This window comes from Leptodactylus fuscus, chromosome 3 (genome assembly GCF_031893055.1).
Source record: "Leptodactylus fuscus isolate aLepFus1 chromosome 3, aLepFus1.hap2, whole genome shotgun sequence".
NCBI classification, from domain to species: Eukaryota; Metazoa; Chordata; class Amphibia; order Anura; family Leptodactylidae; genus Leptodactylus; species Leptodactylus fuscus.
Window position 1 is genome coordinate 136,792,502 of NC_134267.1, and position 24,621 is coordinate 136,817,122.

The following is a 24,621-nucleotide window of genomic DNA, read 5'->3' on the forward strand; positions in this document are numbered from 1 at the left end:
TACTTCAATATTAGCATAATTGCATATCACCATAACCACCACTATTCAGCATCTGGTACTGTGGTGCCATTTGTCAACTAGCAGGTTCTAGTTTTTTGGAAAAAAGCAGCCCATTCATTCCTATGGGGAGCGCAAGTATGCCGGCTCCCATAGAAAGCAATGGGATCTGTTTTAAACGCTGATGATTCGGAACGTTTACACGTTCAGAATCAGCCAGCGTATACTCCGTGTGAAGGTTGCCTAAGGGGGATGTAATTGCTCCTGTCTCTTGCCATGAGCAGGTTGTTTAGTACTCAGATAAACACAGATTCAGTGCTAGGTTCACAAGGTCTAGTCTGTGACTTTGTAAGAACATGCAGTTTACAAGAAAAGTTAGCGTGCTGTAAATTAAATTTTCTCCTGGACTGAAATCACAGCCAGCTCCAGACTATAGAAGCTGGACACTTGACTGAGCCAGTGAATCATCTCTACCCATACTGTTTAAGAAGTGGCAACTTAGAAAGAACTGCATATAGAAATATATGAAACTGCACAGAAAATAGAGCACAAGAACGGTTACTCTTCTATAGCATTCATCAGTAAGCAAACTGAAGACGCTATAAGCAAATACAGATAGCAACGGATGGAAGGAAATTATTTTCCTGAGTCATTGACAGACTTTTATACAAATGCTAACTTCATCTTTTCAAGCATCAATGTTCAGTATATAAGCAACTCCTTGCCTTTTTACACCATGAAGAGTTCACTCAAGTTGACAAAACTGCTTAAACATGACAAATGCATTTCCAAGGTAAAAAGGAACATTGCTGATATCAGTAGTCTCCTACACAGTAGTAATACTGACATAATCTATGCTTGGAATTAAGAGTCGCAAGTCCCGTTAAATAACTTTTAGGTAGGAGTTGATAACCTTATTATTGCATGGCACACAGAGTACCCGATCTTTGAATATTTTTTTAATCGTGTCTTAAAAAAAAAAAAAAAGTTGCTTGCCACTGCTGCTTAGAAACACCATAAAACATGAATTATCTTTTATACCACATCAAGACTCTGTGTGTGTGTGTGTGTATATATATATATATATATATATATATATATATATATATATATATATATATATATATATATATATATATATATATACACTAGAGGGAGGACCCGGCTTCGCACGGGTATATTACATTTTATGTTTGTGTACTGGCCCCATAAGAATTGTCCAATTTTGCACTGGTGTATTTTGTATGTGGTTTGTGTGTGTGTGTCCATAAGCGTCATGTGATTATGTGTATCTCATTTTGGATGTCAGTGAAAAACCTGTGATCAGTTGTTATGGATACCTGGAGTAAAGCTGTATCTAATCCTTCCCCGTGTAGTACTGTGTTTAGATGCAAGTGTCTAATTCTTGTTGGTGTGGTACTTTGTGCAGATGCACATATCTAATCCTCCCCATGTGATATTGTGTGAAGAGGCGCGTATCTAATCCTCCAGTAAGTGAAATTGTGTGCAGACGCGCGTATCTAATGACTCTGGCGTGTGGTACTGTGTACAGATGCGCGTATCTAATCCTCCCCCATGTGGAACTGTGTGCTGAGACGCGTATCTAATTCTCTGGCATGTGGTACTGTATGCAGAGGCCTGTATCTAATCCTCCCCTGTGTGGTATTGTGTGAAGAGGCGCGTATCTAATCCTCCCCCGTGTGATACTGTGTGCTGAGACGCGTATCTAATTCTCTGGCTTGTGGTACTGTGTGCAGAGGCATGTATCTAATCCTCCAAAGTGTGATACTGTGTGCACACACGTATCTAATCCTCCCCTGTGTGGTACTGTGTGAAGAGTCACGTATCTAATCCTACTGCATGTGGTACTGTGTGCAGACGCGTGTATCTAATTCTATGGCGTGTACAACTGTGTGCAGACGCGCATATCTAATCCTCTGGAGTGTGGAACTGTGTGTAGACGTGTGTATCTAATCCTACGGCATGTGGTACTCTGTGCAGACGTGTGTATCTAATCCTATGGCGTGTGCAACTGTGTGCAGACGCGCATATCTAATCCTCTGGAGTGTGGAACTGTGTGTAGACGCGCGTATCTAATTCTACGGCATGTGGTACTGTGTGCAGACGCGCATATCTAATCCTCCCCCATGTGGTACTGTGTGTAGACACGCGTATCTAATCCTACGGCGTGTGGTACTGTGTGCAGACGCGTGTATCTAATCCTATGGCGTGTACAACTGTGTGAAGACACCTGTATCTAATCCTCCCCTGTGTGGTATTATGTGAAGAGGTGCGTATCTAATCCTACAGTGTGTGGAACTGTGTGTAGAAGCATGTATCCAATCCCCCGGCATGTGGTACTGTGTGCAGACGTGCGTATATAATCCTATGGCATGTGGTACTGTGTGTAGATGAGTGTATCTAATCCTCCCCCGTGTGATACTGTGTGCTGAGACGCGTATCTAATTCTCTGGCTTGTGGTACTGTGTGCAGAGGCATGTATCTAATCCTCCAAAGTGTGGTACTGTGTGCACACACACATATCTAATCCTCCCCTGTGTGGTATTTTGTGAAGAGGCGCGTATCTAATCCTTTGGCGTGTGGAACTGTGTGTAGACGCGCGTATCTAATCCTACTGCATGTGGTACTGTGTGAAGACGCGTGTATCTAATCCTATGGCGTGTACAACTGTGTGAAGACACGTGTATCTAATCCTCCCCTGTGTGGTATTGTGTGAAGAGGTGCGTATCTAATCCTACAGTGTGTGGAACTGTGTGTAGACGCATGTATCCAATCCCCCAGCATGTGGTACTGTGTGCAGACGCGCGTATATAATCCTATGGCATGTGGTACTGTGTGTAGACGCGCGTATCTAATCCTCCCACATGTGGTACTGTGTGCTGAGACGCGTATCTAATTCTCTGGCTTGTGGTACTGTGTGCAGAGGCATGTATCTCATCCTCCAAAGTGTGGTACTGTGTGCACACACACGTATCTAATCTTTCCCTGTGTGGTATTGTGTGAAGAGGTGCGTATCTAATCCTTCGGCGTGTGGAACTGTGTGTAGACGCAAGTGCATAATCCTACTGCATGTGGTACTGTGTGAAGACGCGTGTATCTAATCCTATGGCGTGTACAACTGTGTGCAGACGCGCGTATCTAATCCTCTGGAGTGTGGAACTGTGTGTAGACGCCTGTATCTAATCCTGCGGCATGTGGAACTGTGTATAGACGCACGTATCTAATCCTACGGCATGTGTTACTGTGTGCAGATGCGTATATCTAATCCTCTGGCGTGGGGTACTGTGTGCAGACGCACGTATCTAATCCTCCTGTGTGGTACTGTGTGCTGAGACGCGTATCTAATTCTCTGGCTTGTGGTACTGTGTGCAGAGGCATGTATCTAATCCTCCAAAGTGTGGTACTGTATTCAGGCACACGTATCTAATCCTCCCCTGTGTGGTATTGTGTGAAGAGGCGTGTATCTAATCCTATCGCGTGTGGAACTGTGTGTAGACGCGCGTATCTAATCCTACGGCATGTGGTACTGTGTGCAAACGCGCGTATCTAATCCTATGGCGTGTGGTACTGTGTGCAGATGTGTGTATCTAATCCTCTGGCATGTGGTACTGTGTGCAGATGTACGTATCTAATCCTCTCCTGTGTGGTACTGTGTGCAGATGCGCGTATCTAACCCTCTGGCATGTGGTACTATGTGCAGATGAGCGTATCTAATCCTCCCCCGTGTGGTACTGTGTGCTGAGACGCACATCTAATTCTCTGACTTGTGGTACTGTGTGCAGAGGCATGTATCTAATCCTCCAAAGTGTGGTACTGTGTGCAGACACACGTATCTAATCCTCCCCTGTGTGGTATTGTGTGAAGAGGCGCGTATCTAATCCTACGGCGTGGGGAACTGTGTGTAGACACACATATCTAATCCTGCGGCATGTGGTACTGTGTGCAGATGTGCATATCTTATGCTCTGGTGTGTGGAACTGTGTGTAGACATGTGTATCTAATCCTATGGCGTGTACAACTGTCTGCAGACGCTCGTATCTAATCCTCTGGAGTGTGGAACTGTGTGTAGACGCGCGTATCTAATCCGACGACATGTGGTACTGTGTGCAGACGTGCAAATCTTATGCTCTGGTGCGTGGAACTGTGTGCAGATGCGTGTATCCAATCCTTTGGCATGTGGTACTGTGTGCAGACGCATGTATCCAATCCCCCGGGGTGTGGTACTTTGTGCAGACGCGTGTATCTAATCCTTCGGCATGTGGAACTGTGTGCAGACGCACGTATCAAATCCTTCAGTGTGTGGAACTGTGTGCAGAAGTGCGTATTTAATCCTCTGGTTTGTGGGACTGTGTGCAGACGCGTGTATCTAATCTTCTGGAGTGTGATACTGTTTGCTGATCTGTGTATCTAATCCTCTGATGCGTGTATCTCAGCTTGGATATCAGAGTTGTATTGTGCATGTGGAGTGACCATGTGTATTGCAGTTGGAATATGAGTGAAAGTCTTGCAGGTTTGTATTGGCTAAGGGGGGGGGGGGGGCACTGTGTTTGAAATGCTGTATCTCAGCAACGGTACGTCCGAGCAAGTTGGAGTCTCGTCTTAAACCTTCCCGGATACCTGAAGTATCTCTGTACCAAATTTGGTGAAGATCGGTCCAGTCGTTTGGTTCGCATTAAAGCACAGACAGACAGACAGACAGACAGACAGACAGACAGACAGACAGACAGACAGACAGACAGACAGAAATTCATTTTTATAATATAGGGAGATATATATATTTTAATATATATATATATATATATATATATATATTATACATTTAATAAAAAGATATTGTACACCAATCTCTTACCAAGTTATAGATTTCGTTGTTTCCCAAATCAAGCTCTTCTAGTCTGTGAAGCTGTGAAAGAGACCTGCCAATGTATATATTACAAAAAAAAAAAAAAAAAGAGAAGGAAAGAGAGAACAGAAGGTCAGTACAAAACAGAACACTGGGTTACTGCGTATCTGGCAAAGTAAAGTGATCTATCCAAGGGCTCATAAACTACATTGTGTTACAGATGCAACATAACTCTTCTTTTATAAGCTCCAAATACATAAAAATACTGAGGGTTTATAGGAAGGTTGCCCTTTCCCGCATGCATACAGATCAACGGCCATTTAGTTGCACGGCTGCGTTAGTCTGTTACAAAGGTTTTAGTTGTTATTGTAGCATATTTAAGCCTGCTATAATAAACTCATTTATGTGGACAGGAAAAAAAAAATCTATTACAAGATGCTAAACAACAAGAACACTTAAAAGACATTAACACCAGTTAGTAATAAACATTCATGGTCAGAAACAGCCAGGGCATAACACTTCAAGACATATGAAATGACTTCAACTAGTACTACGATTAGTTTCATTGAACACTCGGTGGGACTCCGCTCTTGATGGACTAATTCGTTTAAGCCCTGTATGTTCCAGGCTGAGACAGTGCACCCTCCGATTTTCTCATTATTTATGCTGTTTAAAGTAAATGACTAAATCGGACTTAAACATGGCACGGTATGAACATGGTGCTTAAATGAGATCTCCGGCAGTGTTAGCATAATTGTAATGAACAGGAGCGCTTCTAAAGTCATTAATCATTTTAGTGTGGCAGCTCCGCAATTATTTCATGTGCAATATTCACAATTAATATTCTAAAGCTTATCAAGCATGAGACAAAACCTGTAACGACTTCATCAGTATATGTGGAAATAAGTCTGGTTTAATCAATGGCGTCAAATAACTAGAAACAATAGCCATAGACCTCCCCCAGCAGTTCCAAGCCATTAACTTACTCTGGTAAATAGGTCAACAAATTTTCTCTCAACTCTAAGGACACGAGGTTCGATAGGCTGAAAAATAAGAAACACAAGTGTAATAACACAAAAAATGATGCCAAAATTAATGTAAAGAAACCACACACCGACAAATTAATAAAAATATTACACAAGTGAAACATAAATTACCGAAATTGAAAGGGATCCTATCATTCAATCACAATTTTTTCTTCATTAACACGTCGGAATAGCCTTAAGAAAGGCTATTCTTCCCCTACCTTTCGTTGTCTTCTTCGCGCCGCCGTCCGCTTGAAAATCCGTTTTTTGTCAGTATGTAAAGGAGTTCTCTCGTAGCACTGGGATCGGGCCCCAGCACTCAAACAGCACTGTATTGGAAGTGGCCATCTTCTTGTGGCCGGCGGGCATGCGCAGTCGGCTAGCCCTAGGCCCGAGGGCTAGAAGTTACAAGCCACCGCCGGAAGAAGACACGGTGAAGATCTCGTTCCAGAAGATGATGGAGGCGGTGCTGAGAGTTCTCTGGCAGCATTGGGACGCCCTCAGTGCAGTTTGAGCACTGGGACCCGCCCCCAGTGCTATGAGAGAACTCATTTACATACAGACAAAAAAACTGATATTCAAGCGAATGGCGGCCCGGAGAAGACAACAAAAGGTAGGAGAAGAATAGCCTTTCTTAAGGCTATTCTGACGTGTTAATGAGAAAAAATTGTGATTGAATGATAGGATCCCTTTAAACAAGCAAACCTACACCTCTATATATAGATACAGTGCCTACAAGTAGTATTCAACCCCCTGCAGATTTAGCAGGTTTACACATTCGGAAGTAACTTGGCATTGTGACATTTGGACTGTAGATCAGCCTGGAAGTGTGAAATGCACTGCAGCAAAAAAGAATGTTATTTCTTTGTTTAATTTTTTTTTTTAAATTGTGAAAAGTTTATTCAGAGGGTCATTTATTATTCAACCCCTCAAACCACCAGAATTCTGTTTGGTTCCCCTAAAGTATTAAGAAGTAGTTCAGGCACAAAGAACAATGAGCTTCACATGTTTGGATTAATTATCTCTTTTTCCAGCCTTTTCTGACTATTTAAGACCCTCCCCAAACTTGTGAACAACACTCATACATGGTCAACATGGGAAAGACAAAGGAACATTCCAAGGCCATCAGAGACAAGATCATGGAGGGTCACAAGGCTGGCAAGGGGTACAAAACCCTTTCCAAGGAGTTGGGCCTACCTGTCTCCACTGTTGGGAGCATCATCCGGAAGTGGAAGGCTTATGGAACTACTGTTAGTCTTCCACGGCCTGGACAGCCTTTGAAAGTTTCCTCCCGTGCCAAGGCCAGGCTTGTCCGAAGAGTCAAGGCTAACCCAAGGACAACAAGGAAGGAGCTCCGGGAAGATCTCATGGCAGTGGGGACATTGGTTTCAGTCAATACCATAAGTAACGTACTCCACCGCAATGGTCTCCATTCCAGACAATCCCGTAAGGTACCTTTACTTTCAAAGCGTCATGTCAAGGCTCGTCTACAGTTTGCTCATGATCACTTGGAGGACTCTGAGACAGACTGGTTCAAGGTTCTCTGGTCTGATGAGACCAAGATTGAGATCTTTGGTGCCAACCACACACGTGACGTTTGGGGACTGGATGGCATTGCATACGACCCCAAGAATACCATCCCTACAGTCAAGCATGGTGGTGGCAGCATCATGCTGTGGGGCTGCTTCTCAGCCAAGGGGCCTGGCCATCTGGTCCGCATCCATGGGAAGATGGATAGCACGGTCTACCTGGAGATTTTGGCCAAGAACCTCCGCTCCTCCATCAAGGATCTTAAGATGGGTCGTCATTTCATCTTCCAACAAGACAACGACCCAAAGCACACAGCCAAGAAAACCAAGGCCTGGTTCAAGAGGGAAAAAATCAAGGTGTTGCAGTGGCCTAGTCAGTCTCCTGACCTTAACCCAATTGAAAACTTGTGGAAGGAGCTCAAGATTAAAGTCCACATGAGACACCCAAAGAACCTAGATAACTTGGAGAAGATCTGCATGGAGGAGTGGGCCAAGATAACTCCAGAGACCTGTGCTGGCCTGATCAGGTCTTATAAAAGATGATTATTAGCTGTAATTGCAAACAAGGGTTATTCCACAAAATAGTAAACCTAGGGGTTGAATAATAATTGACCCACACTTATGTTTAAAATTTATTAAAATTTAACGGAGCAAAATAACTTTTTGTTTTGTAAGATTTATGCATCTGTTAATAAATCCTGCTCTTGTTTGAAGTTTGAAGGCTCTAACTTATTTGCATCTTATCAAACCTGCTAAATCTGCAGGGGGTTGAATACTACTTGTAGGCACTGTAACTAAAAATCAGTAGTAGTCCGCTCTATACAAATCCACAGTTCTCACCCGATTTGGGTGAAATCTGGCATGCCCCCCTCTCCATGCACAGGAGCAGAATACTGCACGGATTACATCTCGCTAGCGTTCACCCGTCATGAGATTGGGGCCCCCAAAGTTAAGTCCTATACATATAATGGGTAAAAGTGAAAGCGAAAGTGCTGAGGGAAAAACAACAGTCGTGACTGACAGGGGCGGATTATAGTGATGGCACCAAAGAGTCGCTGCTGAAGGGCACATAACACACAAACATTTCAAACACACCATATGAACATCACACAGCACACATACACCAAATCACAAGCACAACACCACACAAATACCACAACACACCAGAACACTCTAGACACACACAACACAAACACCACTCCACAAATACCACATGTACACCACACACACAAACACACTCAGATGGATGCACACTACACACATGGACGAACAGAGCACATCCGTACTCACACAACTACCGCACGCATGGACACATGCTCTATGCACACAAACACATAGATCACACACGCACATACACGCCTACATATACACGAACCACACACGTGCATGCACACACGCATACATACACATGGATCACACGCATGCACACACACACATGCATACATACATACATATACACGGACCATACACACACGCATACATACACATGGATCTCACACACATGTACACGCATGCGTGCGCTGACAAAACATGTCTGGTATCTTTAGTGGCTGCTTGCACACTGCAGTATTTTTCACAAGCCTACGGGCCATGGATTTGGCGGTTCCATAGACTTCTTTGTGCATAAAGCTGTGAATTTTGCAGGTTCCACAGAAGTATATGGAGATGTAGAATCCACGGCCCAGAGACTGTAGTGTTACAGTAGTGTGCAAGCAGCCTTAATGAGCAGCAATATTGGTCAGGCGAAAACTGCCTCATAGCAAGATTGTCATTATTGCTGATTATACCAGGGAGCTTTCATCACTGAAGCTCTACAATACATAGTTGTGTAACTGGAAATCAATTTTACTCTTTTGTCCATGAACTACTTATAAATTACATTGGAGGGAGGGGGGAAGGGTTGCACTATGTTGTTAATTGGGTGTAAATAGGAAAGATGGGGCCCTGTGGCGAACTTTTTACATGCCCCCCCCCTTCCCGATGCTGAAGACCATGACCTGCTCACCCGAATTCCTGCGCACACTATTATACCCCATAGTGGCCCCTGCACACAGTATTATACCCCTTACCTATCCCTTGCTTCGCTGTACTTCCTACTGATGGCGGCCATCTTCAATGATGTCCAGAACATCACGTGACCCGGGGGCATGCGTCGCAACGCAAAGGACGTAGGCCCCGGTCATGTGAAGTCAGGGACGTCACACAAATAGGCCCCAAGTCTGCCCGGAGAGGTAAGTAGCACAGTTTTTTTATGTTCTCTTACCTCTCCTGGGCCTCTGGTCATTATACCTGGGCGTCTTTTCAGACCCTCGAGTAGAATACCGTTTGTGCGGCCCGCGGTGTCACTTACCGATCCTGGCCGCTGCCAGGATCAGTAAGCAAATAGGACCTGTTACCGTCTGGAGTAACTCCAGCCAGTAACGGCCTATTTAAAAAAAAAAAAAATTTAAAACGCAGCGGTAGTGGTTGTTGCCGGGCCCCCTAATGTCCCAGGCCCTGTGCCAGCTGCTACCCCAGTAGTTATACCCCTTGTGTAACTGTTTTATATGCTTGTGTAAGGTGCATAAATTTTAATTTTTGATAAAAAAAATTGTTCAAAAAATAATTGTAATAGTTCATAATACATAATATGTATTGAATATATAAAATCAATAAAAATGTTGAAAAAAAAAAAAAAAAGTTGTTCACATCAATGTTACGACAAATTAGTAAAATGCCAAAATAACAAAAATTTTAAATGGAAACAAAATTTACTGTAGCGCTCTCAAAATGTCAATTTGAGTGTGACACTGAAAATTTTACCTTAGCTAGCATAACCAATAATTTAACATATTTTCCGTGAGCGAAGCCGGGGGTATTCTACCAGTGGTTAATAAAAGTAAACAGCTCACAGTTTTTAGCAATCTCCGGTATTTTTCGCATTCTAAACGAAACACAAAAAAGTACAGATGTCTTGAAAAGCACAGATGCTTTATTCCCATTCCGTACATTTTCAATTGGCAGACGCCTGAAGGGGTGGAGCTTCAATAATGAGGGTGGGGTTTAGTATGCCTAGTTTCCTATTTCACACAGTGGAGGAAGGCTCCCATGGCAGCCATTTACTTAAGGGCTAATTCATACCTATATACCCTTTACAACCAGTACCCACCAGATGTCCACCTCAAATTCCTCTTAATATTCCACCATGTGAACAGGGCCTAAGGGTGGAGTTAAATGACCACCCTAACTTAAGGTGCCATAGATATTAGGTTAACTAGGGCTGGAAGCTATGGCCCAAAATAAAAGAGAAAGAGAGAAAGAGAGAAAGAGAGAAAGAGAGAAAGAGAGAAAGAGAGAAAGAGAGAAAGAGAGAAAGAGAGAAAGAGAGAAAGAGAGAAAGAGAGAAAGAGAGAGAAAGAGAGAAAGAGAGAAAGAGAGAAAGAGAGAAAGAGAGAAAGAGAGAAAGAGAGAGAGAGAGAGAGAGAGAGAGAGAGAGATACGGTATATATATATATATATATATATATATATATACATATACATATACACACACACACACACACACTCACCGGCCACTTTATTAGGTACACCTGTCCAACTGCTCGTTAACACTTAATTTCTAATCAGCCAATCACATGGCGGCAACTCAGTGCATTTAGGCATGTAGACATGGTCAAGACAATCTCCTGCAGTTCAAACCGAGCATCAGTATGGGGAAGAAAGATGATTTGAGTGCCTTAGAACGTGGCATGGTTGTTGGTGCCCGAAGGGCCGGTCTGAGTATTTCAGAAACTGCTGATTTACTGGGATTTTCACGCACAACCATCTCTAGGGTTTACAGAGAATGGTCCGAAAAAGAAAAAACATCCAGTGAGCGGCAGTTTTGTGGGCGGAAATGCGTTGTTGATGCCAGAGGTCAGAGGAGAATGGCCAGACTGGTTCGAGCTGATAGAAAGGCAACAGTGACTCAAATAGCCACCCGTTACAACCAAGGTAGCCAGAAGAGCATCTCTGAACGCACAGTACGTCGAACTTTGAGGCAGATGGGCTACAGCAGCAGAAGACCACACCGGGTGCCACTCCTTTCAGCTAAGAACAGGAAACTGAGGCTACAATTTGCACAAGCTCATCGAAATTGGACAATTGAAGATTGGAAAAACGTTGCCTGGTCTGATGAGTCTCGATTTCTGCTGCGACATTCGGATGGTAGGGTCAGAATTTGGCGTCAACAACATGAAAGCATGGATCCATCCTGCCTTGTATCAACGGTTCAGGCTGGTGGCGGTGGTGTCATGGTGTGGGGAATATTTTCTTGGCACTCTTTGGGCCCCTTGGTACCAATTGAGCATCGTTGCAACACCAAAGCCTACCTGAGTATTGTTGCTGACCATGTCCATCCCTTTATGACCACAATGTACCCAACATCTGATGGCTACTTTCAGCAGGATAATGCGCCATGTCATAAAGCTGGAATCATCTCAGACTGGTTTCTTGAACATGACAATGAGTTCACTGTACTCCAATGGCCTCCACAGTCACCAGATCTCAATCCAATAGAGCATCTTTGGGATGTGGTGGAACGGGAGATTAGCATCATGGATGTGCAGCCAACAAACCTGCGGCAACTGTGTGATGCCATCATGTCAATATGGACCAAAATCTCTGAGGAATGCTTCCAGCACCTTGTTGAATCTATGCCACGAAGAATTGAGGCAGTTCTGAAGGCAAAAGGGGGTCCAACCCGTTACTAGCATGGTGTACCTAATAAAGTGGCCGGTGAGTGTATGTGTATGTATGTATGTATGTATGTATGTATGTATGTATGTATGTATGTATGTATATATATATATATATATATATATATATATATATATATATATATATATACAGTCCTATGAAAAAGTTTGGGCACCCCTATTAATCTTAATCATTTTTAGTTCTAAATATTTTGGTGTTTGCAGTAGCCATTTCAGTTTGATATATCTAATAACTGATGGACACAGTAATATTTCAGGATTGAACAGAAAATGTGCAATATGCATTAAACCAAAATCTGACCGATGCAAAAGTATGGGCACCTCAACAGAAAAGTGACATTAATATTTAGTAGATCCTCCTTTTGCAAAGATAACAGCCTCTAGTCGCTTCCTGTAGCTTTTAATCAGTTCCTGGATCCTGGATGAAGGTATTTTGGACCATTCCTCTTTACAAAACAATTCAAGTTCAGTTAAGTTTGATGGTCGCCGAGCATAGACAGCCCACTCTCAAATGATCTGAAAACAAAGATTGTTCAACATAGTTGTTCAGGGGAAGGATACAAAAAGTTGTCTCAGAGATTTAACCTGTCAGTTTCCACTGTGAGGAACATAGTGAGGAAATGGAAGACCACAGGGACAGTTCTTGTTAAGCCCAGAAGTGGCAGGCCAAGAAAAATATCAGAAAGGCAGAGAAGAAGAATGGTGAGAACAGTCAAGGACAATCCACAGACCACCTCCAAAGAGCTGCAGCATCATCTTGCTGCAGATGGTGTCACTGTGTATCGGTCAAAAATACAGCGCACTTTGCACAAGGAGAAGCTGTATGGGAGAGTGATGAGAAAGAAGCCATTTCTGCAAGCACACCACAAACAGAGTCGCCTGAGGTATGCAGAAGCACATTTGGACAAGCCAGCTTCATTTTGGAAGAAGTTCCTGTGGACTGATGAAACAAAGATTGAGTTGTTTGGTCATACAAAAAGGCATTATGCATGGCGTCCAAAGAAAACAGCATTACAAGAAAAACACATGCTACCCACTGTAAAATTTGGTGGAGGTTCCATCATGCTTTGGGGCTGTGTGGCCAATGCCGGCACCGGGAATCTTGTTAAAGTTGAGGGTCGCATGGATTCCACTCAGTATCAGCAGATTCTTCAGAATAATGTTCAAGAATCAGTGACGAAGTTGAAGTTACCCCGGGGATGGATATTTCAGCAAGACAATGATCCAAAACACCGCTCCAAATCGACTCAGGAATTCATGCAGAGGAACAATTACAATGTTCTGGAATGGCCATCCCAGTCCCCAGACCTGAATATCATTGAACATCTGTGGGATGATCTGAAGCGGGCTGTCCATGGTCGGCCACCATCAAACTTAACTGAACTTGAATTGTTTTGTAAAGAGGAATGGTCCAAAATACCTTCATCCAGGATCCAGGAACTGATTAAAAGCTACAGGAAGCGACTAGAGGCTGTTATCTTTGCAAAAGGAGGATCTACTAAATATTAATGCCACTTTTCTGTTGAGGTGCCCATACTTTTGCACCAGTCAAATTTTGGTTTAATGCATATTGCACATTTTCTGTTAGTACAATAAACCTCATTTCAATCCTGAAATATTACTGTGTCCATCAGTTATTAGATATATCAAACTGAAATGGCTGCTGCAAACACCAAAATATTTAGAACTAAAAATGATTAAGATTAATAGGGGTGCCCAAACTTTTTCATAGGACTGTATATATATATATATATATATATATATATATATATATATATATATATATGTGATTCTCAAGTTTAATCTCATTTTTTTAGGGTTAAAGAATCTAAAAAATTCAGTGAGCTGGCATAGAGAGAAGGTGTCTTGTTTTTGCTTTTATGCCAAACTTACATTTTTCAGATTATCAAGCAAAATTTCAGTATCAGTCAAATATAACTTGAGTGAATACTTAATGCACTTTTTTAAAATCACAATTTTATTTATTAAAGGGGATAAACTAAAAATTTGGCACTAAGCTAAGCCCCAACTTCTAATTTACTCCCCCCACCCCCCAAAAAAAAAAAAAGAAAAGAAAATGTATTTACTCATATTCCTAGGTCGGTTATGTGACTGCCCCAATCACAGTTTCTGATTTTCCAGTGACATTCTGTTTCCCAGTTTCCAGAAACGGAAGGTGGCCCATATTCCCCTTTTCCCCCTGACCCGTGAGAAGGGGGATCCGAGTGTATAGCAATGCATCATGGTAGTAGTTGGCTAATGTGAGGTTCACACCAGCGTTCGATGTCCATATTCAGCTTTCAGTCTTCTGCCGGCAGAAGACGGAAACCTGTCAGACTGGGTCCGGCTGTGAGCGCCGATGAGCGTTTTATGCTCTCCGCGGCAAAACAGTTTTTTTTAAACCGGACACAAAGTCCTGCATATCCGACTTTGTGTCCGGTTAAAAAAAACAAAACATTAACAGCACTAACAGACTATATATATATATTTTTTTTTTTTTTTTTTTTTTGCCTGGAAAACCCCTTTAAGGGAAATTCAAACCAACCTCTCACTATGTGAAAAAGTAATTACTCCCTAAACCTAATATTCCATGGAATATATCGTACTTCAAGGTAGGGTTAACTGCAATTTCACAAATCCGATGCAAGTCACAACCACAACTCTATGAAATGGCGAATGTATTGAATCAATTCTAATAACTACATAGTCAGACTAAACTTGATGAAAATGGACTATGATTACAGACAATCTATATTTTTAGCCGACAGACCATCATTTGGAAAGAAATGTCTGAAACTTTTGTCCCATAGTCAGATAAAAGATCTTCAACTCTCACAAAAGATTGATATTTCCGTGTATTGTTCGTCCTTTACACGGTGTCATTAGGGAATTCTTTATGTATTTCTCACAGTTTTGATTCAACTAGGAGGCAGAATAGGATCAAAGGATAGAAGGATATTAAAAGGGAAACATTACTGGCAGTTTATTTTCTGGCATTCACTATTTCTTTCAAGGCTAGTCAGTTTAAAAAAAAATATAATAAAAATTATATTATAGAATATATATGGCCAGTCATTGATGACTGTGGTCGGGATGGCTAAGACCAGTAATTAGATGCCAGGATGAATCTACTTGGAAATTCTAATTATTTGGTCACCTGGTTGTTGAAGCCTCCATGGATGAGACTTTTTTTTTTTCATATGCTCATTTGACATCTTGGAGGCAAAGTTGAGACCTTTTTATCAAGTTTCTCAAATTATTCCTGAGCATCCTGAGCAATTTTTGATTTGTGGCAAGAAAAAAAAAAAAAGTTACTGGCATTAAGGAAAAAAGTGTTGCTATGATTTGTTGAAGGTGGTTTGCAAGAAGGTTTAGGTTAGTGCTACGTGTCAAACTAACACCCACAAGGACCAAGGTTTTTCAGCAGAACACTGCCCAGAGCAACCAACTGCATTAAAGGGGTTGTCCCATCACAAGGATCCTATCTATACTGCTTGTTAATGTGAATGTAAGACTTTTCCTAAATACACTGCTTCAGCAAAACTGCTTTGTTTGTCCACTATCTTACTTTATTCAATTCATTGTTGACACAGCCCTTGACTTATCTGCTCAAATGTCAAATGACATAGTTGCCTGCTCTCAGGAGGGAGGGAGGAGGGGCTAAGTGCACAGGAGCGAGCCTGTGTTTCTAGCTATTCCTGTGTCTGCACCACGTGACCTAGCTCCCTGCTCTCAGATAGGGGAGAGGAGCTGCTTTCATTTCTAAACTCGTCTTCTGTTCTCCCAGTTATCAGGCTAGCTAATTCAATTGTGTTCATTATGGCAGAGACAGGCAGTCTCTGTATGTAACACAGAATGGAGTTGCTCCTGCCTGTACTTCATAGTTCAATATTGTGCATATAGTGTTGTTTGAGGACCTTTGATGACATCATAGGCCATTCAGCCGCCCCATAGGATCACACTATGTGGTGGGCGGAGCTACACATTAATTTGGGGGCGGAGCTAAACAGCAGGTTGCATGTGAAACCCCGCCCACCAAATGATGCAAGAAACCAGGAAGAAAGAAGATTTTACAGCAGTGAAGACTGGTGAGTATGCGACGTGGAAAATACCCCTTTAAGGGATGGACACGCACCTGGCTGTGTACATGAAAAACACAGTTATCAAACCAGGCCCCCTTCTTCTACTGCACCATTGCAATGTGCTTTCAACTCGGGGCTGGGTGAACATAGGCACTTTGTCTGGCCTATCGCCACGTAGCAAGCTGCAATGTCCAGTATAGTCTGACACTTTTCCTTTTTATCATAGCCAACACTAACTTTGTCAGCAATTTGTGAAAAAATACCGTATATACTCGATTATAAGCCAAATTTTTCAGCACAGTTTTTGTGCTGAAAAAGCCCCCCTCGACTTATACTCGAGTCAGCAATTTTTTTTTTATTTTTTTTATTTTTTTTTTTTAGGAGGGGGGGTTGGGGTCTGTGACCAGCCACAGAATATCATTGTATAGAATCTAGAAAAAAATAGAAAAAAAAAAAAAAAAGTTCTAAATCCTTCATTTCCCTAGAATACATACAAAAGTAGAAAATTACTGTGAAACACAAACACATTAAGTATTCCTGTGTCTGAAAGTGCCCGGTCTACTGAATATAGGGTATCTGCAGTGCTCCTATTCCGCTGGGAAGAGGTTAATAGGAGCACCGCAGATACCCTATATTCAGCCAGACTGAATTCCAAGTGGGAGAAAAAAATCCAAGTCCTCAAGCTGAGGGAAGGGGCAGACAGACAACCAAAACACCCCCTCCCCTTTCCCAGCAACTACTGCACCCAAAAACTCGGACCATTTGAATTTTTGAAATTTTCTAATAGCTGCTGCATTTCCCCCCCTTGGCTTATACTCGAGTCAATAAGTTTTCCCAGTTTTTTGTGGTAAAATTAGGGGCCTCGGCTTATATTCGGGACGGCTTATACTCAAGTACTGTATATACGGTAGCTCTTCTGTGGAATTGGACCAGAAGGTATAGCCATCAGTTTACTGGTGGTCTTTTCTTGGAACAATTTTGGTAACTACTAACCACTGCATATCAGGAACACCTCACAAGACTGCTGTCATGGAGATGCTTTGACCTAGTAATCTAGCCCTCGATCCATATATGTTGTGGGTAAGGTAGCTCAGTAGCAGCAATGGTGTGGACATAAGCAGAGACACAATGTCTGGTGCAAAGAGATTTATTGGAAAAATGGCAAAATAAATAAATCTTATGTCAAGTACAAAAAAAAAATACACAGAATAAAATACAGCCTTAAAGGGGTTGTCCCGGATATTTTAAAAACCCTACACTAAACTCTACACTAAATCTAACTCCCTCCCCTCTTCTACTTTCTAAATAACATTTTTTTTTTTTAAATGTATATTTACCCATATTTCTGTGACCACCCCAGGGACATTTTCTGATAATCCAGTGACGATCAGTTTTCCCCATTTCCTGAAATGGATCATCACTACTACCCTTCACCCCTTTAACTTCAGGCAAAAAAGGAGACCAAAACTCCCACTCGTCCAAGCTCTAACTAGTACAGAATAAACCTAGCTATACATGTGGCTTACTATCAGCCACATGAACAAAACAAAACCACAACAAGTCCCAGTTTGGCCTCACCAACAACTCATCTCTGCAGGTCAAACCAAGGCGCCTCCTCTCACTCCCAGGATCTGCCCGGAAATGCAGGATCTGCAGCCCTTTATGGCCCAGAAACAAGCCTATGACCCACACCTGCGGCTGAGGCCTACTCAACACCCACACTGGACCACACAGAAGTCAGAAATCTAGGGAAGATATATCGTGACTCCATCAGTCTGCCTGTCACCTTCTCACAGTGTGTGTGTGTGTGTGTGTGTGTGTGTGTGTGTATGTATATATATATATATATATATATATATATATATATATATATATATATATATATATATATATATATTATTTTTTTAAGTCAACAAGATGGCAAAGGCCATAGTAATGACAATAGAGGATAAGGTAGCATGCTATATAAATGGCCCACTATATTCAGCCTTACAATATTTCAGCTTATTCAGGAACCTTTCCGCTATCAAATATGTCACATATATTCAGAACACTGAGAGGAGCAACTGTGTTAAGACGACAGGCAGGCTTTAGAGAAGATCAGCATTCAGATCACAGACATTTAATAACTACAGACAAAATCTTTCTTACAGAGATGGGACAGAGAAAATGAAGTTTAAAATGCATTGAATAACAGTGCAAGTTGTCAGTCCAGTAAGACTCTGCACTTAATGGGCCGCTTTTAGAATAATCTGTCTATTTTAGCAATCAAATAGTCTCTGAAACATATGGGAAAGCTCCAAAATGTAAGCGCTATGCAAGCTAACTGTTTTATATTCTATTACAACATTCTGCATGATTAGTTTGGTAAAGGAGTTCTAGACCATAAGAAATAATCAACATATTCTACTTGGGTTTTTTCATAGGTAAACAAAACCTTGGCACATCATAAAATAATAAATAAATATCAATCAACTCTGTTCACCATAGTAGTGGTATTACTCCACTTCCACAATGCAAGCAGGTTTGCAATTTACATGTGACATCAGGGCAGAAAAGTTACATTCAGCCATCACATTATAGCTCTCTTTCAGATATCACCCTGAAGGCTAAAGTCAGGGGTAAAAGAGACAAAAAGTCAGTATACTTCATACTACTGCAATCCCACATGGACAGTACAGTTGAGATGATAGTCAGAGATAACCCCCTGGATTATGACGGTAATAGACACAATTGTTTTCTGCAGTCTGTTCACCTAGTCTAGTCTACTTACTGTAGCTGGGATGACCAAGGACCATCAGGGTTCTTCACAAGAACAATATTTCTATGTGAGGGTTGTCCATGAAAACAGTAGGGTGCACATGGACAAAAAAAACAAACAAACAAACCTTGTATGTGCTACTTTTTTTTTTTTTTTTTTTTACTTGTCTCAGCCATTCAAGTCTATGGAGCTATGAAAAAATCAAATTGAAGGTTACATCTGATTTTCACGGATTAATTTCTAGGTGATAAGGATGTCACACAGATCGACATGCAACAAAAATGGAAACACACTAGGATGCACGGCTACTTTTTATGGCCCTCAAAATGTATAATTTGTGCAAAAGCAACCTAATAAAGAACTTTATAACTAATTTTATCTACAAATTCACATTCCCCTGTTTTATACACAGAGTGGATAAGGAAGTTGTTATGTGAGGATTTAGCTGCTGGAGTCCACGCACTGCAAAAATTATTAGTTTTTCCTGTGCCATTGAGAGAACGCTGTGGTCATAGGTGAGTATCCAATGAAGCTCGGAGCTAGGTATGCCCTTAACCCCTTCCTGCCACAGCCATTTTTCTATTTTTGTTTGCCACTCCCTGCCTTCCAAAAGCCATAACTTTTTTTCTTTTTATTTATCCATTCACAAAGCCATACGACCACTTAATTTTTGCGGGCCAAATTGTACCTTGTAATGGTAAGAGCTTCGAGCTTTGCCTCTGCTCAAACAGCTTTATTTGTCTGAAATACTAACTCAATAGACTCAGGCCATGTTCATATCCGTGGCGGAGTCTCTAGTGGGGACTCCGTCACAGAGTCCACTGCAAATTGAAAGAGGGAAAAGTCCTGCAGTGGAGAAAGAGTCGTGTTTGGTATTAGGATGCGGATATTTATATATATATATATATATATATATATATATATATATATATATATAGTTTTCTAGGCTTAAAAGTTCATAACCTATCTTAGTATAAGTCATCAATTACAGATCGGCTATGGTCAGACATTTGACTCCCCCACAAAAAAAGCTGTTTGAAGAGTCCACAGAATTCTGGAGAGCGCTGAAGCCTCTTCACAACTTTCCAAGCACAGTGCGGTATCATCTGTATAGCAGATGTACTCAGTATCACAGCTCAGCCCATTCATTTAGATGCGACTGCACTGTAAACAAGTCATGTGAACCAATGAACATGATGTTACATGGCCTGTCAAGCAGAAACAGTGAGCCTTCAAACAACTGATCTGTGGGGCTAGCAAGTGTTGGATTCCTGAGGATCTTCAATCGTAAGGAGAGATCATCAATAGTAAAGCCTTGGAAAGCACCTTTAAAAAGCACCTTTTGCGCAGTCTTGTCGGACATTTTTCTGTGGCCGTTACACGAGTGAAGGCAGTCCCCGGAATAGGACACACGCAGCTGTAGAAGAAGGGTGTTCCTGGAGAGTCTTCAGGCAGCACAGGGGTTATGCTGTTTGAGTGCAAGGGGACCGCCCCCTGTGCTGTCTGAAGAATCATTTGCATACACAGAAAACTGGAATGGCGATGCGGAGAAGATTTCTAAAGGTAGGAGAAGAATAGCCTTTCTCAAGGCTTATTCCTACGTATTAGTAGTAAAATATGGGATTCTATTGATTGAATCCCTTTAAGTGTACACCAAAGCCGTCGACCTACCTGATGCATTAAATCGATCATAGTCCATAATCTTTCATACACAGAACCACTGCTGCTCATCTTTGGCTTATCCAAAGGCTTCATTTCCAATGCTTCATATCACTGAATTATTACTCCACATTCAAGCACTCACTCCCAAAATCTAGCATTTGTGAATACTTTACAATTATAGTATATTCCTATTATTAGGAAACTGCGTTACAAGCAAATTACTAGTGTAAACCTATTTCCCAAAATGGTGGTTTGAGAATAGAGCCGAGTAGCGGGACATACACCACATGCTCACCCAATGCCCACCATGTGTAGTTGGCAGAGTACAGTGCTTGTTAACACGCTGGATCTCTGCTGTAATGAATGCCGTTGTGCCACATACTCTACCCGTGTTCTGGAGAAATACTGTGTTCACTCAGGCCAAGAATTAAATATTCTGAATACCAGCACTGGCACGGAAAACAAAAGGTTCTTTATCTTTTGTACAAATTTCCAAAAACAACATGCAGTTTCCGGCTGCTATAATCACGGCAAAGCAAACAACTCCTGTATTTTATCCCAATGACGAATACAACCTAATACAGCTAAAAAACGTACGAGATAATAGAAAATTAGAATTGTATGTGTTTAAATGGCTAACTATAGCCATCATAGATGTCACTATGCCTCTAAGCCTTTCCTTGACTTCATATGCTAAGCTTTTGTCAATGTCACCATGGTAACACGCTGATTTTACAGGGCTTTATTTATGACTAAATGGAGCACAAAGAGGCAGACATTATCCCAAAGGTATAATCTCTATTAATCTTTTGTAACCTCACATTTTAGGACAAGGAAGTAAATGCTATGAGTGACAAAAATGTGTGTGCAAGACAAAGATGTGTCATTCAGATGCCAGTACAATGTATACTAATATAACAATGACACCAGGCCAAATATACAGATATGATAGAAAGAGTATGTGCACAGGGGCCTGCAAATAACAGCGGCCTAGATAGATAGATAGATAGATAGATAGATAGATAGATAGATAGATAGATAGATAGATAGAGACATTTACAGGAGTATATGTTAGAAATAGCTGAGGCATGTCAGTAATCATTTCTTTCATCTCTTATCAGCGTCTGTAAATGACATTCGGAAGCGGAGTTGTGCATTGAGTTTTACATTTTACAAAGACATTGACGAGTTAAATGTGTTTGACTTTCTTTGCTAAAACCATTTAAGGCCAGGGCCCCATGTGGCATAAACGCTATGGAAAAAACGCCATGTTTTACAGTCACAGCAAAGTGGGTGGGTAGCGAAACCCACCCCCATTTTGCGACAAAATATATACGGACACACTGCAATTTCCAAAACCGTTGCGGCTTTATAAATCGCAGCATGTAAATTATACCTACGGAAATACCGGCGGTTTCCCTATAGGTATAATTGAAGCCGAGACCTCTGCAAACTTTCTATGCAAAGGGATGCAGGAAGAACTATGATGTGATGCCGTCATGGATTTTCTATAGCGCTTTTTTGCTGCAGGATGCCATGTTGGGCTTTAGCCTCAAACAAAAATATGACAAAATAAAGTGAGGATGTATTAGAACAGGTGCAAAAGTCATTGCGATTTAGAGTTTATCATAGCTACTAATTCCTTATTACGGCCTCAGGAAGATGACAGAAGCAATCTGGCTGTCTCGGCAGAAACCAGTCAGACCCCATTTGTAGTCTATGGGGTTCGCATTTCCACATGTAACAGATTTTTTTTAAACGGGTTAAAAATAAATAATTAAATAAACTAATTAATAAATAGGGATGAAGGGAAATGGGGAGGGACATGCCTGAAATCTTTAAATATAGTAAATCTATAAATAAGGTTCAGGAGGGAAGGGTTTTTAATAAAAAGCTGAACACAATAACAAGGGGTCACAATCGAAAATGAGTTCAATAAGTAAATTTAAGCATGACTGAGATAAACATATGCCTATCCTAAGCTAAAATGGTAATATTAGAATACATGGGCAGACTAGATGGACCATTGATCTCTTTTCTGCTGATAGTCTGCTGTGCTTTTATGTAAACATAATTCCATTTTTGTTGTTACACTGATATACTAAGGGAGTTCCACTGCTGGGACCATTATAACAAATCCACAGCAGTAAATATACAAATTCCCTTCAAGCTACAGCACAGGGCACATGAACCCTTTCACTATTATGATTGAAATCAACGGGCCACCCATAGGCATCACACATGGAATTATTATTGCTAGACAACAATTTACACCATATGATATTACACATCAGATGTATACTAGAGGCTTGCATTGAGATGCAAGATGAGATGGAAGCCACTGCAACCTCAATGTGACGATGTAGTGACACTACATAAGAGACCAGCATAGATCACACATAATATTCATGCTGTCTTTTACACTGTAGCATTACATTCAAACATCACAAACCTACATTTACAGGCGCATATCTGTTTGTATAAATCTTACAAGCTTTAAAGCCTATTAAAAGTAAGCTGCAATTTCTAATGTATCTGTGTCACGTCATGTCGCCTCCTCTACCACAATGCTGTCCGATGTCCTCACCTTAACAAGAATAGGCAGATATACTGTGCTTTATTGCTGGCGGCTTCCCATTCTATTGGAGGGCTTTGTGTTAAGCTGCACTCATTTTGATGTTTACTTCTGGTCTCATGCAGGTTTAGGTTGTCATTCTCTGAACAATTCACATTTAGCTTTTAGGTTTAATTCTAGATACATTTTCCTGATACCAGCAGAACACCGCCACAGAAAGTACTCCTTTTACTCAATTTATTGAAGACTAAAAACCACAGCTGAGAGCAATAACAGAAAGGCTAAAGTCCTGTCTTGGCAACATAAAAAGTCAACTGAATGAAAATGCATTAGATAGCTGCATTAAGCTAGCTCAAGTCACAGCACTGACAAATCTTCCTAGAGTGCTGCTGAATTGTTCCTTTACAGCTTAAACTTCCCAAACCATATTTCATAAAAGAATAGTACAGGTGAATAAAAAACTGTACTATTCCTTATTAAAGAAATCTGCTTCCTTCTCCATTTACCAGATTGAGTTACTTTCTACATATACATCTACGGAGAGAGGAAGGGGGAGGAGAAGGCTGATGGAAAACACACAAATTACTGCTGGTACATTCTGCTCACTGGCGTAAGTACCGCTGTAGAAGCTGCCACAAGGCCCCCAGACTTTTTTTTTTATTAATTTTTTTGAATAGGCCATTACCTGCTGAAGTAACCCCAGCAGGTAAGTTGCCTTATTACCTTACCGATCCCCATTCCTGCTCACCTCTCCTGTGATTCTGCTATCACTTCGTAGGGCCCCCTAGAGGGAAGAAGGGTAATCGGAGGAGGCCGCGAACAAGAGCAGGCATCGGTAAGTAAGGCTGAAGGCCTGCGGCAACAAATACTGCTATGATTATACTCTGCGGTCTCTTCAGACTCCTGAGTAAAATGATCGGTGGCACAGGGAAGGTGAGCAAACATAAAAAACAGTGTTACTTACCTCTCTTGGGCTTTGCTGCTGATCTCCATGCTCTTTTCAGGCCTCTGTAGTGATGTCACGTGGGTTAGGCTGGTGTCGGGACGCATACTGACGCTAGCGTAACCCAAGTCTGTGACATCATTGAAAAAGACCGAAAAACAGCAGGGAGTTGTGATAGAGCCAAGGAGAGGTAAGTACTACTGGTTTTTATGTTCGTCACCTCCTGTGGGCCTCTGATCATTATACTATGGGGTATAAGCCAATGGCACCTGCCAAAATCTTTAAGGCTATGGCTAAACATAAACTTTGGCGGTGACACTCACACACACTCCCCTCTGTCATCCCCCAACTCTTTCACTAATGTAAGTCCTTATTTACACGTCTACATTTTTTGACAATCACGGACATCATTCCAACCTGCTCATTTGCTGGTGAACAGTAGGTCAA

At 41.5% G+C, this 24,621-nt stretch overlaps 1 protein-coding gene across 1 annotated transcript in view; it reads right to left on the reverse strand.

The window, feature by feature from the left end:
• The window catches only part of LRRC1 (leucine rich repeat containing 1), a 130,302-nt gene that overhangs the window by 35,693 nt on the left and 69,988 nt on the right, over positions 1–24,621 (reverse strand). Inside the window, exons 5-6 of the mRNA XM_075268384.1 lie at positions 5,848–5,904; positions 4,871–4,934 (exon numbers count right to left, since the gene is read on the reverse strand). Coding sequence (XP_075124485.1) covers positions 4,871–4,934; positions 5,848–5,904 — 121 coding nt within the window. The remainder of the gene's footprint in view (positions 1–4,870; positions 4,935–5,847; positions 5,905–24,621) is intronic.